General features: G+C 47.5%; 2 protein-coding genes across 3 annotated transcripts in view; one reads left to right on the forward strand and one right to left on the reverse strand.

The window, feature by feature from the left end:
- SRRM5 (serine/arginine repetitive matrix 5) overlaps positions 1–234 on the forward strand; it is a gene marked incomplete at both ends in the record, with an annotated part of 1591 nt that extends 1357 nt beyond the window's left edge. The window contains one exon of the mRNA XM_080702831.1: positions 202–234. Within this exon, the coding sequence (XP_080558957.1) occupies positions 202–234 (33 nt within the window). The remainder of the gene's footprint in view (positions 1–201) is intronic.
- The window catches only part of ZNF428 (zinc finger protein 428), a gene marked incomplete at both ends in the record, with an annotated part of 8120 nt that extends 7709 nt beyond the window's left edge, over positions 1–411 (reverse strand). For both annotated transcript variants that reach the window (XM_080704263.1, XM_080704262.1), the window contains one exon: positions 336–411. In XM_080704263.1, coding sequence (XP_080560389.1) covers positions 336–411 — 76 coding nt within the window. The remainder of the gene's footprint in view (positions 1–335) is intronic.
- Between the last annotated feature and the right edge of the window lie 12610 nt (positions 412–13021).

Raw genomic sequence — 13021 nt, forward strand, 5'->3', positions numbered from 1 at the left:
GGAGAGAGGCCGCAGCCGATCTAGAGCCTCCAGCAAGAAGAGAGATAGCAGCCGATCCAGAACCCCCAGCAAAGAGAGAGATGGCAGCCAATCCAGAACCCTCAGCAGGGAGAGACATCACAGCTATTCTAGAAACAATAGCGAGGAGAGAGATCCCACTACAACACCTAGGAGTTTCAGTTGGAAGAGATCTCCTAGCAGGACAAGAAGTTCCAGTCGGAACAGAACCCCTAGCAACACAAGTAGCCATTCCCCGTCAGCATTTCCCGGTGGAGCCCAGACCCTAAGCCAGGTAAACAGTCAAGCCAACACCACTACCCCTAATGCTACCTCACCTGGCGAAAGGTCTTCATCGTCTTCTTCTAAGCTGGCATAGCCCCCAGTCTCAGCTGGTTCGCGGGTCTCTGTCATGGCCAGGGGAGGGGACAGGAGACAGGAGCAGAGCAGCAGCTGGGCAGCGTCCCTCCCCGGCCAGCTCTCCACAGCACACCACCAGTTCTTCTAACACACGATGTTGGCAGGTAGCAAGGGATGCTAGACAAGGGAAAGGAAAGGCCTGTGGTAACTCAATAAATGTGTATAGTGCTCATCCCATTCCAAGCCCAGCGGCGTGCTCAGTGCAGGGGTGAGGCAAAGGCAGCATAAGCTCTGTTTCAGACGGCCTTAAACGTACGGCTTGTCCCTCTCCAGAACTTTACTTCCCCGTCTCGGCTATAGGACTACCTTGTGGTTCTTAATCAATGGGATAAGGAGGTGATGTTTCAAATATTCAATAATAGGTACTGGATTGTGGGGACGTCTAGGGCTGGGAGAGGATCCAAAGTAGCAGTTAAGGCTAACAGAGTACTTGGTGTAGCAGTGATACACCAACCAGTCTAGTGTGTGTGTGTGTGTGTGTGTGTGTGTGTGTGTGTGTGTGTGTGTGTAATGTTTTTTGTACTGGAGGTTGAACCCAGGGGCCTATTACCTATAAGCCATGCCCCCAGCCTTACTTTATTCTTATTTTGAAACAGGGTCTTGCCAAGTTGCTGAAGGACTCACTAAATTGCTGAGGCTGGCCTCAAACCTATGATCCTTCTGTTTTAGCCTCCCAAGTACTGGAAAGACAGGTATACACCAACACACCCAGCTGTATTTCAATATTTAATTAATTTGGCTGCACTAGTCTGTGAATGTCAGCTTTACTTCTGAATCAATCGGCAAAATACTACAAATGTGTCACTCTGGCTATGTAGCTTCAAGCAAGGGATCTAGCTACTTAGGAAAATCTATGAGCTCAAAACCATCTTGAAACATTATTTCCTTTGTAGAGAAGAGGAAGCTAATGCAACATTAATGGATATACAAGTAGCCTAGGGTCATACCATTTGGGAGGTAGCTGAACTAAGATTTGAAGCCATATCATCCTACCTCCTCATAAAATGACCTCTTGGCTCCAAAGATTTTTCAAACACTCAGTGGGGCCAGGTGTAGTGGCACATGCTTACAATCCCAGTACTTGGGAGGCTGAAACAGGAAGATGGCAGGTTTGAGGACAGCTTCTTAGTGAGGCCCCCTGAAATTTAGTGGGACCCTGTTTCAAAATTAAAAGTTAAGCCGGGCAGGGTGGCGCATGCTTGTAATCCCAGCATTCGGGAGGCTGAGTGAGACCAGAGGATTGTGGTTCACAGACAGCCTCGGCTACTTAGTGAGGCCCTCTGCAACTTAGTGAGACCCTGTTTCAAAATAAAGAATAAAAGCTGGGCGTGGTGGCGCATGCTTGTAATCCCAGCATTTGGGAGGCTGAGACCAGAGGATCACGGTTCACGGACAGCCTCAGCTACTTAGTGAGGCCCTCTGCAACTCAGTGAGACCTGGTTTCAAAATAAAGAATAAAAAATAGGGCAGAGAGTGTAGCTTGGAGGTTGAATGCCCCTGGGTTCCATCCCCAGACCCGCAAAAAAAAAATAAATAAATAAATAAATAAAAAATAAAAAATAGGGCAGGGGGTGTAGCTCGGAGGTCAAATGCCCCTGGGTTCCATCCCCAGACTCGCAAATAAAATAAAATAAAAGTTAAAAAAGGAAGCCAGGCGTGGTGGCACATGTTTATAATCCCAGTACTTGGGAGGCTGACACAGGAGGATTGCAGGTTCCCAGACAGCCTCAGCTACTCAGTGAGGCTTTCCTTAACTTAGTGAGACCCTGTTTCAAAATAAAGAATAAAAAATAGAGCTGGGCGTGGTGGCGCATGCTTATAATCCCAGCATTTGGGAGAAAGAGACAGGAGGATCACAGTTCACGGACTGTCTCAGCTATTTAGTGAGGAGGCCCTTTGCAATTCAGTGAGACCCTGTTTCAAAATAAAGAATAAAAAATAGGGCTGAGGGTGTAGCTCGGAGGTTGAATGCCCCTGGGTTCCATCCCCAGACCTACAAAACAAAACAAAACAAACAAAACAAAACAAACAAGGGGCTAAGGGCCGGGCGTGGTGGCGCACGCTTGTAATCCCCCTGCTTGGGAGGCGGGGACAGGAGGATCACACAGGTTCGAAGCCATCCGAGCTGGCTTAAGAGACCCTGTTTCCAAATAAAAATATAAAAAAATAGGTCTGGGAGTGTAGCCCGGAGGTAGAAGGGCTTCCAGGAACCCCAGTACCACCAAAAAAAGGGGGGGGGGCTAACGGTATACCTCGGAGGTAGACTACCCCTGGGTTCAATCTCCAGCACCACAATAAATAAATTAATTAATTAATAAGGAGCTGGGTGTGGTGGCACACACTTGTGATCCGAACATTTGGGAGGCTGAGACAGGAGGATCCAGGTTCGTGGACAGATTCAGCTACTAATAGCGAGGCCCTTTGCAACTTAGTGAGACCCTGTTTCAAAATAAAGAATAAAAAGTAGGGCTGGGAGGTATAGCTTGGCGGTAGGGGTTCAATCCCCAGTACTGTGTGGGGGGGGGGGTTTAGAAAGGGCTAAGATATAACTCAGTGGTATAGTACTCCTGGGTTCAACCCCCAGTACTAAAAAAGAAAAAAAAAAAAGGGAGAGAGTGAGAGAGAGAGAGGTAGACATCTGGACTAAGCCTTTTTTTTTTTTTTTTTTTTTTTTTTAGTACTGAGGATGGAATCCAGGGGCGTTCTACCTCCGAGCCACATCTCCAGCCCTATTTTATATTAGGGTCTCACTAATTGAGGAGGACCTCGCTGAGTAGCTGAGGCTGGCTGTGAACCTGGAATCCTCCAGTTTCAGCCTCCCAAGTACTTGGATTACAAACCTGCGTCACCAGGCCCAGCTCTGGACTAAGCTTTTATAGACAGAGAAAAGCCAGGTGTGGTGGCGCACACTTGTAATCCCAGTATTTGGGAGGCTGAGACACGGAGATTTCAGATTCGAGGATAGTCTTACCAAGTAGTGAGACTCTCATCAACCAAGTCAGACCCTGTTTTAAAATAAAAATAAGCCAGGTGTGGTGGCACATGCTTGTAATCCCAGCATCTGGAAGGCTGAGACAGGACTGCAGTTTGCAGACAGCCTTAGCTACTTAGTGAGGTACTTTGTAACTCATTGAGACCTGGTTTCAAAATAAAAAATAAACCAGGGTGGTGGCGCACGCTTGTAATCCCCACACTTGGGAGGCGGAGACAGGAGGATTGTGCAGGTTTGAAGCCAGCCACACTGGCTTAAGAGACCCTGTTTCCAAATAAAAAAGTATAAAAATATGTCTGGGAGTGTAGCCCGGAGGTAGAAGGGTTTCCAGGAACCCCAGTACCACCAAAAATAAATAAATAAATAAAAATAAAAAATAAAAGTAAAAGTAAAATAAAGAATAAAACAGGACTGGGGGTGTAGCTTGGGAGGCTGAGATAAGATGATGCACCCCCAGTATCACAAAAAATAAAAGATAAAATAAAATAGGGCTAGGGGTGTAGCTCAGATAAAATGCTCTTGCATTCATCTCCAGTACAAAAAAAAAAAAAAAGAGAGGATTCATAATTAGCAGAAAAAAGTTCTCATGATATCCTAGTATACACAGAACCCCATCTAAGTTGGGAATTTTACCTTTTGCCTTGATAAGATTGATTTAGCAAACAAAAAGAGAGGACTCCAGTTAAATTTTAATTTCAGATAAATCATAAATAATTATTTAAGCCAGGCATGGTGGCATATGCTTATAATCCCAGTACTTGGGTGGCTGAGATAGGAGGATTGCAGGTTCACAGCCCACCTCGGCAACATAATGAGAGGCTCTCAGCAACCTGGTGAGACGCTCTTTCCAAATAAATACCAGGCTGAGGGTGTAGCTTGAAGGTAGAAAGCCTCTGGGTTCAATCCGCGGCACCAAAATAAACAAAATATGTTCCACTTAACATTAGGAGGTACTGGGGATTGAACCCAAGGGCTACCACTAAGCTCCATCCCTAGCCCATTTTTGTAGACTAGGTCTCACTTAGTTGCCCAGCAATCTCAACTCAGGATACTCCTGCCTTAGCCTGCCAAGTTGCTGTGATTACAGAGCAGTGAGCCACTGCGCCCCCAACTGGATGCTGGATGAACTTTCTCTCCCTCTCTCTCAGTGGTACTGGGGATTAAACCCAGAGACATTCTACCTCCAAGCTACATCCCTAACCATATTTTTTTTTTGTGTTTTTTTTTTGGGGGGGGAGGGGATTTTGTTTTTTGTTTTTGGTGATACTGGGGGTGGAACCCAGGGGTTTTCTACCTTTGGGCTATACTCCCAGACCTATTTTATACTTTATTTGGAAACAGGGTCTCACTAAGTTGCTGAGAACCTAAGTAGCTGAGGCTGGCTTCGAACCTGTGCGATCATCTTGTCTCAACCTCCCAAGCGCTGGGATTACAAGCGCGCGCCAACACGCCCGGCTTTATTTTTATTTTGAAACAGGTTCTCGCTAGGTTGAAAAGAGTCTCACTACTTGCTGAGGCTCTCCTTGAACCTGCGATCCTCCTGTCTCAGCCTCCCAATTATTGGACTAGTGTGGTGTGTGCCATCACACCCGGCTCTGGTTACACTTTTCCAAAAGGCTGCTATTTGGCTGGAATTCAGTTTAAATAAGCAACCCCACACCAGGGACACTCAAGACTTTAATGAGGTTACCTAGAGACAATGCCTACCAATCCAGCCCACTCCTTCTCAAACTCGCTTTATAGGGCCCTTTCCAGAGTGTTCTAGACATCAAATAGGCCTGCACCGTGGAGCACGCCTGTAATCCGGGTACTTGGGAGGCCGAGACAAGGAGGTTCGAGGCCAACCTGGGCAAAATAAAAAGGGCTGGGGGTGTCACTCATTAAAAGAGTGCCCCTGGGTTCAATCCCCAGTCCCCTCCCCAAGCACACAAAAGGCATCTCTTAGTACCTAAGTCCTACTCCTACAATGCCTTATGGCGACCAGGCTGGCACCCATGATTTGAGCGGGGCATAAATGGAACTCCCTCACTACCATATTGCAAAGACAGTGGTCCACACCCTACCATACCCTGAGTCTCCGACAACCAACTCCCAAATGGCCATTGTGACTATATTGGCACTCATTAGCACAACACTAAGGCAAGGGGGCCAGGACCAAAGCTTAGACAAAACAGTAAGGACCAGTCCCAATGCCTCGCGGCCATTCCTATGAGTGCCTCGGGCCTATCACGACCACCTCCCAAGACGCCTTGCACAAGGGCGCCCGGCTTGCAGAATGCCCGGCGGACGGTGGGTGACAAAAGGGGCCGGGTCCCTCAGAGGAGCCAGGGCACCACTTCCCAGGATGCACCACGCCTGTGAGGACGGGCACACCGACACCCACAAGGCTGCACGGCGCGGTGCCCGCTTTCCCAGGAGGCCGCAGGTCCCCTCTGGGGGGGAAGGGGCGCCTGGGTCAGGCCCGCAGGTCACCCCGGCCCCCGCCGCCGCCGCCGCCGGCTCCTCGGCGCCGCCGGCCGCTCTCCCGGCATGCAGCGGGGCCGTAGCGCCCGCTTCCCAGCGTGCCCCGCGCACCCCGACGGCGGACACTCACCGGCGCTGGCGGCCCGGCTCGCGCTCGGCGGCGGCGGCTGCACGCCCGGGCTGTGCGCCTGCGTTGCGAGCCGACTCGGAGGGAGAGCGAGGGGAGTGAGGCACCTAGGGCGCTTGCGCGTCCAGATGGACCATTCCTGTCGCGCAGCTGGAAGAGGGGCCCTCGGAGCCGGGCGGCCGACCGAACCCGCGCAGGAGTTGCCGCGCTCTGGACCTCGCTGCCCGGGTCTACTTGGTACGGTCCGCGGCCTGGAGGATGGAGAAGCTGCGGGGCTCGCGCGTGCGTGTGCGGGGCTGGAACGCGCCTTATAGAGATGGGATGCGCCGAGGGTGGAGGGCATCAGCTCCGCCTGGATCCTGGACGGGATGCCTGCTCATTTGCATAATCTTAGCGCGGGACAATGGAAGGCCTCCCTCACTGCAAGGGATGATTTGCATATTCTCCGGAGAGCCTGTACTCCGGAGCGCAGTGATTAGCATATGAGGGGGAGGGTCTCCTGAGCAAAAGCGCAGGCGGGTAGGGACTGCAACCTAGGGATAAGTGGGTAACCTTGTCTTCAGTCGGTGATCAGTTTGCTTCCAGGGGCAGTGCGTCAGGACTAAGATCCCTAACACCCTTCCCAAACAGAATAATATTGATCGCCTTTGTGTCAGGCCGTGTGCTGGGAAACACTCTGGTTTCTGCAATGAATGAGACCGATCTGGCCCCCATCCTCGAGGCTCCCCAATCAAAGGAAGGATATCCACACCTAATTAGACTACTGCCCCAGTCAGACCCAGAATGGGCGGAGCCTAGGAAGCTGTGGGTGCCAGAAGCACTTGTCCCAGCCTGGGGCTCTGGAAAGGCTTCCAAAAGGTGGTGATTTTTAAGCCAAGTATGAATAGGAGCCAACTAGAATGGGAGTCTTTGGCAGAGGGAAACAGCAAGGGAAAATGCCCTGAGGCAAGAAAGTGCATCGTTTGAGGAAGCAAAAAGCAGTGTATGGTGCCCATAAGACAACTGAAGAGGGGAAAGGTCCCTTCAGGTGATTTTAAAGAGCTCCTGGGCAGAAGACAACGCTGACACTTGATGCTGAATACAGGAAGCTAACCCAACATTCCAGTCTTCCTGAAAGAAGCCACTTTATCACGTGGCAGCCAGTGGAGTCCCAGTATACCTTTAAAAAAGTTTCAGACTCCATCGTGGCCTCAGGGGCCATCACGTGGCCGGGCCCCACTTCTTTCTGCCCTCACCCACTTTCCTGTCTACCTCCACTTGATCTCCAACACTCCAGTTACTTTACATCGCAGGCCTTTGATTTTGCTGTTCCTTTTGCCCGAAAATGCTTTTCCCTCTGATCTTTTAATAGCTGTTCTTGTGCTTGCTCTTCCTATCTTGGCAAAGATGTCAATCTGAGAGGCTCTCCCTGATTAGAAGAGCACCTTCAGATTTGAATGAGCTTATGAATAAAGTGGCACTGGCCATGAGTTGGCTGTTGAAACTGGGGCGCAGGGTACATGGGATTTCATGGCATTTTTCTCCCAAGTCCTGTATGCTTGAAATTTTCCATGAAAACAAGTTAAAATAACCCCCACCCCCGCATTCCCCTCCTCTACATTTTATCTTAGTAGTCCTTATCACAATCTAAAATTAAGTTTCAAACCGGGCGTGGTAGCATACGCTTGTAATCCCCGCACTTGGGAGGCTGAGACAGGATGATTGTGCAGGATGGAAGCCAGCCTCAGCTACTTAGTGAGGCTCTCAGCAACTTAGAGAGACCCTGTTTCCAAATAAAATATAAAATGGGTCTGGAAGTATAGCCCAGAGGTAGAAAGCCTCCGGGTTCCACCCCCAGTACCATAAAAAAAAAATTAAATTAAATTAAATTAAGTTTCTTTGCTTCTAGCCAGGTATGGTGGTAGGTACATGCTTGTAGCCCCAGTACCAGGGAGGCTGAGACAGGAGATTCGAGGCCAGCCATAGCAACTTAGGCCCTCAGCAACTTAGCAAGAGCCCATTTCAATTTTTTTTTTGTTGTTAGCAGTACTGGGGATTGAACCTAAGATTCTACCTCCAAACTAACCTCCCAAACCCCATTTTTTAATTCTTTTTTTTTTTTCTTTTTTTTTTTGCGGGTCTGGGGATGGAACCTAGGGCCATTCAACCTCTGAGCCACACACACCCCTGCCCTATTTTTTATTCTTTTTTATTTTCAGACTGGGTCACTGAGTTGCAGAGGGCCTCACTAAGTAGCTGAGGCTGTCGGAGAACCGCGATCCTCTGGTCTCAGCCTCCTGAATGCTGGGATTACAAGCGTGCACCACCATGCCTGGCTTAATTCTTTATTTTGAAACAGGGTCTCACTAAGTGGCCGAGTGTGCCAGTATTGGGAATGGCCTAGGAAGATTTGAGAAAGTTCTGATTATTATATTTCAAAAATAGTTGTGTCAAAATGGTGGCAGACATGGGTCAAGAAAGGACTTGATTTCTGCCTAAAACAGGCAGCTATTCCAATGTAAATTTACCTAGCTCAAAGCAATTAAGTCAATAGAGAACTAGGCCGGTCTCTATCTAAAGACAGATCTTAGGAGAGAACTAGGCCTTTATCTAAAGACAGATCTACATGATTGGATAAGCCAGCTAAGATGGTAGGAGGGGTCAACCTTCATGAAAGGAGACACCTTGCCACACCTTGCTGGGGGAGGTAACTTTCAGGGTTAAGGGGAGGTACCTTACAGGGACGTTCACTACCTCAGAGTCACCCAAACAAGATGGAGGTCACGGGTATAAAAGGCCGAGTCCACGTGTAAGCCCTTTGGTGTATTCATTTCGAGTCACCCCTCCATGCCAGTCTGGTATGGAGCTCTAGTTCTATTTTCTGTATTTCTATCTTTCTAATAAACTTCTTTAAATCTTCAGCAACTGTCCAAGCTATGCATATTTATTCTTAGCTTAGGACAAGAACCCGCGGTAATTTTCTGGTTTTGGTCATTTTGGGGTTTTGTTGTGGGTTGGGGGAAAGTGTGTCTGGGACCCTCGCAGGGGTTCCCTGGGAACAGTTTCCTCAAACCATATTCCCCTAATCCGTAGCACCGAGGGCCTCACTAAGTAGCTGAGGTTGGCTATGAACCTGCCATCCTCCTTTCTCAGCCTCTCAAATACTAGGAGGATTACAAGCGTGTGCCTCCATGCCCAAGTTTGTGTGTATGTGTGGTAGTAGAGGTAGAACCCAGGGGCCTTCTACCTCCGGGCTATACCCCCAGCTCTATTTTATATATATTTTTTATTTATTTACTTATTTACTTTTTGTGGTACTGGGGGTGGAACCCAGAAGCTTTTTACCTCTGGGCTGTACTCCCAGACCTTTTTTATATTTTATGGAAACAGGGTCTCACTAAGTTGCTGAAAGCCTCACCAAGTAGCTGAGGCTGGCTTCGAACCTGCGCGATCCTCCTGTCTCAGCCTCCCAAGCGCGGGGATTACAAGTGTGTGCCACCACGCCTGGCTTATTTTATATTTTATATGGATATAGGGTCTCAGTTAATTGCTGAGAATCTCACTAGGTTGCAAAGGCTGTCTCAAACCTGCAATCTTCCTGTCTCAGCCTCCTATAAAAAGTAATTTTATTGGATGTGGTGGTTCATGCCTGTAATCCCAGAACTTTAGAGGCTGAGACAGGATGATCTCAGGTTTGAGCCCCGCCTCAGCTGAGACTAGTCTCAGCAACCCAGTGAAACTATTTAAAAATATATAATAATTTAAAAAAGGACCTGGGAGCCGGGCATGGTGCCACATGCTTGTAATCCTAGCATTTGGGAGGCTGAGACAGGAAAATTGTGGTTTGTGGACAGCACTACTTAGTGAGGCCATTTGCAACTCAGTGAGACCCTGTTTCAAAATAAAAAATAAAGCCAGGCGTGGTGGCGCATGTTTGTAATCCCAGCATTCAGGAGGCTGAGACCGGAGGATCGTGGTTCGCGGACAGCCTCAGCTACCTGGTGAGGCCCTCTGCAACTCGGTGAGACCCGGTTTCAAAATAATAAAAAAAAAACTGGGCAGGGGTTGTAGCTCAGAGGTCGAATGCCCCTGGGTTCCACCACCAGATCCACAAAAAAAAAAAATAAATAAATAAATAAATAAAATAAATAAATAATAGGTCTAGGGGTTTTAGAATGCCTCTGGGTTCCATCCCGGGTGCTGCAGGAAAAAAAAAAAAAAGGACCTGGGGGGTGTAGCTAGGACCTGGGGGGTGTAGCTTGGAGGTAAAATGCCCCTGGGTTCCAGTACCAAAAGGATAAGTTTTTGTTCTTATAGTCTGTTTTCTTCATGAAAGCCTCTGGAGGGTCAAAATAGAGTCACCTTTCTAGGTGTGGTGTTACACTCATAATCGCAGGTTGAGACAGGAAGATCGAAAGTTGAAGGCCAACCTCAGCTATTTAGTGGGACCCTCCACCACATAGTAAGACTGTTTCAAAATAAATAATAAAAGAATAAGGCTGGGAGGTGTAGCTCGAAGGTAGAATGCCCCTGAGTTCAATCCCCAGTTCCATAAAAGGAGGTACTTTTTTACTTTGGGCCTCAGTACTAAACTTCAGGCTAGTGCTAATTTCTGTGACACCTAGCATTTGCCTGTGTTTTTTGTTTGTTGTTTTGTAGAACTAGGGATGAAACCCATGGGCATTCTACCTCCGAGCTACACCCCCAGCGCTATTTTTTAATTTTTAATTTTGAAACAGGGTCTCACTGAGTTGCAGAGGGCCTCACCAAGTAGCTGAGGCTGTTTGAGAACTGTGATCCTCCAGTCTCAGCCTCCCAAATGCTGGGATTACAAGCTTGTGCCACCACGCCAGCTGTTAACATTTGCCTTTTTTTTTTTTTTCTCTTTTGGTGGTCCTGGGGGTTAAACCCAGGGTCTTTCTACCTCTGGATTATACTCCCAGACCTATTTTATATTTTATTTGGAAACAGGGTCTCACTATGTTGCTGAGAGCCTCACTAAGTAGCTGGCTTTGAACCTGCGGGATCCTCCTGTCTCAGCCTCCCAAGTGTTGCGGGTGAAATGTGCGTGGTGTGTGTGTGGGGAGAAGTAATTCTCCCACCACCACCACACAAACAGAAAAACCGTGGATTCTTGTCCTAAGCTAAGAATAAATATTCATTGCTTGGACAGCTGCTGAAGATTTAAAGAAGTTTATTGAAAAGATAGAAATATAGAGATACAGCCCTGTGCCAGAGTGGGGCACAGGGGGGCAATTCGAATGAAAATGCCATAGAACCCCAGTATGCTGCGTTCTTATCCTGGCAGGTCCTTTGATCTGGAGATAATGCTACCCCTTATCTCCAGCCCTGGCTCTGCTTCTGTTATCTCTCCAACTGGATTTAGGGCAGGAGGGGGGAGCAGTCCTGTCTCCAAACACAGGCCTCTACCTTTTGTCTTATCCCCCCAAATTTGTGAAATTGTTTTAGAAATGTAAAGAAACCCTCTTTCCTGGCTCCAGCCTTCTTTCCTTTAAAATGTAAATTACAAGTCCCCTTCTTTCTGCTAGCTAGCCCTGGTTTTCTTAGTAAAAAAGATATATTTTTAAAATCGGAAATCTTTCCCAATACTGATATATTAATACATTTTAAAACCTCTTCTCAATACTAGTACACCAAGCACTGGGATTACAAGCCTGTGCCACCACGCCCGGCTCATTTTTCTGTTTTAATCACCATGAACTCTCCAGACCTTGAGCAACTAACTCCTGACCCAGGGGAAAAAGTTGTTTTTGTTCTTAGTTTTAAGAGACAGGCCACTCGTAGACCAGCCTGACCCTGAACTCTCAGGCTACGGCAATCCTCCTGCCTCAGCCTTAGAATATTGAAACTACAGGCATACCATCCAGGTTTGTAAAAGGTTATTTTTTAATCTAATAATAATTTTAACAATTCTTCTAAAATTTAGAATTTGATGTTTGAGATGCAAACGTAAAGGGCTTTGACTTTATCTAGAAGTGATGTGGAAAGGTTTTGAGCAGGGCAGGGACAGGGTGATATGTAATTGAAAGTTTCCTGGAGCTGGGTGCAGATGTACACACCTGTAATCCAGTACTTGGGAGACTGAAGAGGATCTCAGGTTTGAGGCCAACCTTGGCAGTTTAGCCAGACCCTCAACAATTTTTATTTTATTTTTGCAGTACTGGGGATGGAACCCAGGGGTATTCTACCTCTGAGCAATACCTCCAGCCCTTTTTTTTTTTTTTTTTTTTTTTTTTTTTGCGGGTCTGGGGATGGAACCCAGAGGCATTTGACCTCAGAGCTACAGCTCCTGCCCTATTTTTTATTCTTTATTTTGAAACCAGGTCGCACCGAGTTGCAGAAGGCCTCACTAAGTAGCTGAGGGTGTCCACGAACCACGATCCTCCCGTCTCAGCCTCCCGAATGCTGGGATTACAAGTGTGCGCCACCGTGCCTGGCTCCAGCCCTATTTTTTATTCTTTATTTTGAAACAGGTTCTCACTGAGTTGCAGAGGCCCTCACTAAGTACCTGAGGCTGGCTTCAAACCTGCACAGTCCTTTTGTCTCAGCTTCCCAAATGCTGGGATTACAAGCGTGCACCACCACACCCAGCTGACCCTTAACAATTTTTAAGACTTTGCTTAAAAATATTTTTTTGTGTGTATATGATGCTGGAGATGGAACCCAGGGCATTCTACTTCCAAGTTACCCCCCAGCCCTATTTTTTGTCATTTATTTATTTATTGCAGTACTGGAGATGGGACCCAGGGGCACTATACCTCCAAGATATACCCCCAGCCCTATTTTTTAATATTTTTTATTTTATTTAATTTATTTATTTATTTATTTATTCATTTATTTTGGTGGTGCTGGAGGTGGAACCCAGGGGATTTCTACCTCAGGCTATACTCCCAGACCTATTTTATATATATTTTTTTGGAAACAGGGTCTTACTAAGTTTGCTGAGAGCCTTACTAGGTAGCTGAGGCTGGCTTTGAACCTGTGCGATCCTCCTGTCTCAGCCTCTCAAGAGCTGGGATTAC

The sequence above is a fragment of the Muscardinus avellanarius genome, assembly GCF_963383645.1.
Source record: "Muscardinus avellanarius genome assembly, chromosome: 10".
NCBI classification, from domain to species: domain Eukaryota; kingdom Metazoa; phylum Chordata; class Mammalia; order Rodentia; family Gliridae; genus Muscardinus; species Muscardinus avellanarius.